Below are 5,749 nucleotides of genomic sequence, written 5' to 3' on the forward strand. Positions count from 1 at the left end.
GTTAGGCCGGTCTGAGTTCACAAATGTGAAAAAATTCTTAAATAAATCATAAAATGTGCAGTCTACAGGTTGAGAAAAATTGTCTCATATACTCTAGGCTCATACAGACGGTAATCTGTCGTCAGATTTGAGATACCTGTTTTCACTACATAATGAGTAGCATTTGTAATCCTTTTGGATGTTGAATTTTCATTTTTTTTTTCTTATTTGTCCTTTTTCAGTCATCCAAGGCGAAGAATGCCAACATGCGGGAGTGCCCACTTTGTGGCAACTATTTCAGCCGCCTACGGCAGCACCTTACTCAGGTTGAGAAGATCAATAACGAGGAGGAGAAGGTGCTGCTGTTGTGCTGGGCAAATGGGCGGTGAGTCATAATTTCAAATGCAATAAATTCGAATACAGCCCCAGCCAAGGCCCTTATAAATGTACAGAATTCTTATTTCTCTTATTTCTATATTATTATTATTAGTATATTTATTCTCATTGTTATATATTGTAGTATAATGCACATATTTTACATATTTCTTACTTTCGTATTTCTATTTTTCTTATAATTTCTTATAATTTCTCTACGCTTATATATATTCACTTCTACAATGTGAGCAGCTGCAATGTAACTCAATTTCCCCTCGGGGATCAGTAAAGTATTTCTGATTCTGATTCTGATTCTGATGCCGTTGATGTTTTTACAGGATTTCGGGAAAGTTGTCCTGCAGCATCTGTGACAGGGCAGCATTTTCCCGGCTTGACAAGCACCTCACCGATGTGCACAGTTGTGCTCCACATGTGAGTAACCATTTAAGATAAGATGTAAGCTTTATTGATCCCAATAGGAGAAATCCATATGACACAGTAGCGCAGAATGGAAATGTAGTTAATATCAAGAAAACATCTTCTTATTACATCTATGTAGCGACATAAAAATATAAGACAGTAAAATAGGAATAATAAAAAAATGAAAAAATAAAATAGAGTAAATAAAGTAGTTCTCTTTCAACTGTGTTCTCTGAATTGTGTTTATCTTTGCATTGTAAGTGATTGAATATTTTTCTTCATTCAAATATCTTGCAGGAAGTGGACGAGTTGATGTTCGGGGCCAAGCAGACGCTTTGTGTGCAGAAGCTCCGGGAGCTGAGGGCCACAAACCCCAGCGTCCCGCTGATGTCCAGGCTGGATTTGCTGGTCAGTGGTGATTTATAATGGTGTTTTTGCTGAATTCTGCAATAATCACTGATTAGGGCCCGAGCACAATTCCTTCGTGCAACCGCTCCCTCCAATGCCCGTGAGGTGCTAGGGCCTGTGCATCGCTGCTTGCAGCTTTCATTTTAACTTTTCTCTTGTCTGGATGTATGTATGATTTTTTGTATTTAATGTTGTCTGCTTTGCTTGTCTGCTTGTTAGCGACTTAACAAGAAGGAGGAGGAGGAGGAGGAGGAGGAGGAGGCTGGCCCCGCTCAGGAGGATGACTGTGTGGTCCTGGAGGACTCCGAGAGCGAGCCGTTTTTTATCGTTCTAGAGGACTGTGACGAGGAACCCGGGCCATTAGGTTCCTGTCCCCCACCTCCCTCCTCATCATCCCTTGTCTCCCTGTCGGCCCCCCAAGCGTGCTCCACCCCCAAGTCCTCTACCTCACGCAGCCTCCCACCTCCCTCCCCATCATCCCCTTCCTCCCAGCAGAGCCCCCAAGAGAGCTCAACCCATCCCTCCCTGCTGCCCCTCCGAACAACCTCAGTCCCCCAGCCCTCTCCAAGCTCCTGTTCCCCACCATCTGCCAGTGGCCAGAGCAGCATCACGTCATGCCAAGGTTGCATTTCCCTTACCGCAAGAGTGGCGCTGCTGGAGACATCCCTGAAACAGCTTCAGGACACAGTTGCAATGCAACTCTTCAATCAAAGAAAGGCTGGTGCCTCCAGCAGCGTCACTACAGGCACCACTGTTGAACAGACGCCAACCAAAAAAGGCAAACAGACTCAGCGAACACCCCAGCTGAAGAGAAGCCTGATTGGTAAGTGGTCCTGCAGGGGAGTCTTGCCCTGTTTTTCTTATTGTCTTTGACGTGTATGTCCCAGAGCTGTGATTTTGACACATCTAGTACCCGATGTCACAACCTTTCAGGAAATGTCGTTGTTATTGTTCTGTGATATTTTTTTTACTGCCATTTTGCCTCACTTCCAAAAGGAAGGCAGTCTGAAATTGGAAGTGAGAAGGCCGAATTTGGAAGTGCGGTCCAAACCCTGTAGATTTTGATGTGGATGTCCCAGGGCTGTGATTTTGACACATGTTGTTCCCGAGGTCACGACCTTTCAGGAAATGTCTGTTTTTTTTCTGTGACATTTTTTACCGCCATTTTGCCTCGCTTCCAAAATGAAGGCAGGCTGAAATTGGAAGTGAGAAGGCTGAATTTGGAAGTGATCAGATTCTTCAATAAATCATAAAGTATTAAAGTGTGGCCTTGGAAAGCCCCCCCTAAGACTGCAATACAGGGATTTTGGTATCCACCTTAACTTGAACATGTTTTTTTTACAGGAAACATCCTGTTACAGTTTCAGCGGGCGGCCCTGGGGTGCAGAACGGGCAGGAAAGATAAAGAAAACGCTCGGAACAGGAGGAACCATGCGCAGCGGTTTTGCTGCTATATGCAGCGAGGAGCGAAGCGCGGGAGGGGGCTCCGATTCCTATACAACTTGGAAAAGTTACAAAAGTAAGTAAGGATAAGTAATGATACTTTGGAGCACCCCGGTGGTTCAAATGGTAGTGCGTGTACTATTTAGGCTCAATGCTTGTTGCAGCGGCCCAGGTTGGAGCGTGGCTCATGCGTGTTGATGCTAATGCTAAGTAATGTTTGAGGTCTTTTAACTGTTCTGTTCTTTTGGCAGGTGGCCGACGCAACTTAAAGAGGACAATTACAAGGTCACCTCAATAAAAAATATCTTGCTTAACGTAAAGGCTTTCCTAAGCCACATTGAGGTGTTCCACAAAAACACAAGTAAATTAACCACTGCCCAGCTCAGCCAGCTGCAGCATTGCTTGAAGAAGGTGCAGTCAGACATCATGAGGGAGGTGGTGCCGTACCGCCAGACTGTCAAGCGCCAGAAGAGCAGTAAGTGTTATTCATCTCTGTAGTAATTGTACGTTTTTGAAGGGTGTGCCTACTTAAACTACATTTGTCCCATGTTTTCCTGAACCCTACTCGCAGACAGGAAGCCACTTCCTCTCTTTTCTGTTTGTTTTATTCTAAAAATAAAAATCTGTCTGCTAATGGCCACCCGATGTTTGTCATTTTGTATTTACAGAGAGCCTGCTGAGTGCCAACACAGAGAGCAAATTTCTCACAGCGGCAAAGCTGAGAATTCCTCAATTGCTCAGTAAGTAAGCCACAAACATATATTCTCCTTTGGTTTGCCTTGGTTGAGTTTCTATCTAGTTAAATTCAAGTTCAGGTACAAGGTTTAGAGCCCCAAACCCCTGTTTACAGTCTCAAAGAGCTTTACATGCTCACAGTTTAAAACAAACAGGATGATACTCCCTGACTTCAACCCTTACGGCAGGCAAGGAAAAAAGATACCAGGGAAAAAGGGAAGAAATCTTCATAAGGACCACAGAGAGAGGGGGCCCCTTCTTTGGTTGCTGACCCAGTGAGGAAATTATCACGTGAACAAAGACAAATAACGTGTTTTTTTTTGTTTTTTTCCAGAACAACTGGAAAGAAAGAGCAAATGGGGGGCCCTCGAGCTGGTTGGGGGCTACCTGTTGGGGTACCTGGCGGTCCTGACTGGACACCGGCCGGTTGTTTTCGCCTGCATGACAAAACTAGAGGTCCTGGAGGCAGATAATGAGGGGGAAAAGTACATAGTTTGGGTAAGTTACATGTCAGATGATAGTTTTTCATGCTAAGTTTCTCCAAAAGGTGTACGTGTTTGACTACCATCTGTTTATTTTGTGTGTGTCTTGCAGGTCGCAGAGCACAAAACACAAAGAAGTTTTGGCCACGCACTCATTCCATTGTACAAGGTGGAGCATGAGTGGCTGTCGCGGCTGGCCAACATCTCCGATGCTGTGTGCAGCAAGACGCCCTTCCTGTTCCACAGACGGGATGGGAAACAGCTGACCAAGCCCGGTTCCCTCCTCCAAATGGCCTGGAACGATGCAGGCCTGGCAGGGGCCATTACCTTTAACAGGATCCGCTCCAGTGTCAGCAGTCAGGTAAGTACCACGTAGTAGGTTGGCACCTTGCATGGCACTCTCCACCATCAGGTGTGATGGGAAAGTGTACTTACCTTACACATAGATTTGTCAGAAGTTTAACACAGGAAATGTCTGCTTTTTCCTCTTCCAAGGCCAAGAAGCACCTCAACCAGGACGAACGGGCAAAAGTGGCGACGGCCATGTGCCATGACGTTGGCACGGCAGAAAAATTTTACTGCCCTGTACAAGACTTGGCTGAAGCCTTCGGGGTCAGGGGGCTCCGGATGAAGGCGTTGGCAGACTCCAAGGAGGACGAGGAGAGCAGTTCGGGGGAGCCCGGACAGCCGACATCCGTCACCAACCCCGACCCTGAATCCCCGCCCTTCCTGGAGGCATCATCGAGTGAGGAGGAGGTAGTGCCTCCAAAGAGGTCTAAAAGGCGGCTGTTTGAAGAGGACACATCTGAACCTGCTGGGCAGCCGGAGGGCGAGGGGGAGGAGGACAAAGGGGAGGAGGACAACGGGGAGGTGCCCACCCTCTCCCGCGATGAGGGGGTGATTTCTTTTGTGTCTGGCATGGCCAGAACCCCAAGCCCCCAACAAACCCCACAACCCACCCCATCCATACCCAGCTCCCCAGGCTCCTCACCCAGACTGTGGATAGACACGAGCAGTGAGGCAGGTGAGCCCCTGAACCTCAGCCTCAGCTCAAGTGAGGCTGAATCTGCAGCTGAATCTGCAGCCAAAAAGCCTAGCCCAAAGGACAAAAAGGCAAAGGGGTGCAGGAAACTTGTTGTTGCCCTGGAAAGGCTGTGAGTACGTGTTGTAAGTTTGTTGTTTGTTTATTGTAGTTTAATGTAAAAAAAAAAAAAAAAAAAGAGTTTTTAACTCAAAAAAACAACAACAACATTTTACTCTCTGGTGTGGACTGTTTGTCCAGGGTTGTTTTAAATTGTTTGTTTTTTCAGAGTGTTCAACTAAAAAAAAAATGTTATTATTTCGCACAAGGACTTTTTTCCAAGTGTTGTTTTAAGTTTTTATTATTATTATTATTATTTTTATTTTTATTTTTTTGTTAACTTAAAAAAAAAAGCTTTGATCTCAAACAGTTCAACTGTTTAAGTAGATAATAAAAAAATATATTTTTTGAACCTCCATTACTTGTGTTGTTATTGTGTCAGTAGAGATGCTTGAAGTTGGAAGTGCCTTCCAAACCCTACAAATTTTGACGTGTTTGTCCCAGGGCTGTGATTTTGACATATGTTGTTCCCCAGGCCACGACCTTTCGGGAAATGTCTTCGTCTTTCTTGTAGGACATTGCTGTCCCCGCTTCCAAAATGAAGCAGTCTGAATTTGGAAGTTGGAATTGCCTTCCAAACCCCACAAATTTTGACGTGTTTGTCCCAGGGCTGTGATTTTGACATATGTTGTTCCCGAGGTCACAAGCTTTCAGGAAATGTCTTTGTTGTGAATTTAGAAGGCTGAATTTGGAAGGCTGATTTTGGAAGGCTGAATTTGGAAGTTAGAAGGCTGGATTTGGAAGGCTGATTTTGGAAGGCTGATTT

General features: G+C 45.3%; 1 protein-coding gene across 1 annotated transcript; it reads left to right on the forward strand.

Annotated features, from left to right (window-relative positions):
• Positions 1-167: 167 nt before the first annotated feature.
• LOC139667476 (uncharacterized) lies at positions 168-5,189 on the forward strand. Its single transcript, XM_071546946.1, has 10 exons — positions 168-364; positions 693-786; positions 1,072-1,182; positions 1,402-2,005; positions 2,527-2,701; positions 2,877-3,100; positions 3,294-3,365; positions 3,695-3,858; positions 3,955-4,203; positions 4,338-5,189. Exons 1-10 carry the CDS (start codon positions 246-248, stop codon positions 4,998-5,000), a joined length of 2,475 nt encoding a protein of 824 aa, XP_071403047.1. The 5' UTR covers positions 168-245; the 3' UTR covers positions 5,001-5,189.
• Positions 5,190-5,749: the final 560 nt, after the last annotated feature.

The sequence above is a fragment of the Centroberyx affinis genome, unplaced genomic scaffold (assembly GCF_046629955.1).
Source record: "Centroberyx affinis isolate AG114_WGS23_722 - 3 ecotype Tasmania unplaced genomic scaffold, CSIRO-AGI_Caff_v1 ptg005551l_1, whole genome shotgun sequence".
Classification (NCBI taxonomy): domain Eukaryota; kingdom Metazoa; phylum Chordata; class Actinopteri; order Beryciformes; family Berycidae; genus Centroberyx; species Centroberyx affinis.

Bases quoted from the DNA above. Each gene is read 5' to 3' on its own strand.
- LOC139667476 (XM_071546946.1), top strand. From the start codon at position 246: ATGCGGGAGTGCCCACTTTGTGGCAACTATTTCAGCCGCCTACGGCAG. The intron at 2,006-2,526 runs GTAAGTGGTCCT...TTTTTTTTACAG, and splicing joins GCTGAAGAGAAGCCTGATTG to GAAACATCCTGTTACAGTTT. The intron at 3,101-3,293 runs GTAAGTGTTATT...TTGTATTTACAG, and splicing joins TGTCAAGCGCCAGAAGAGCA to AGAGCCTGCTGAGTGCCAAC.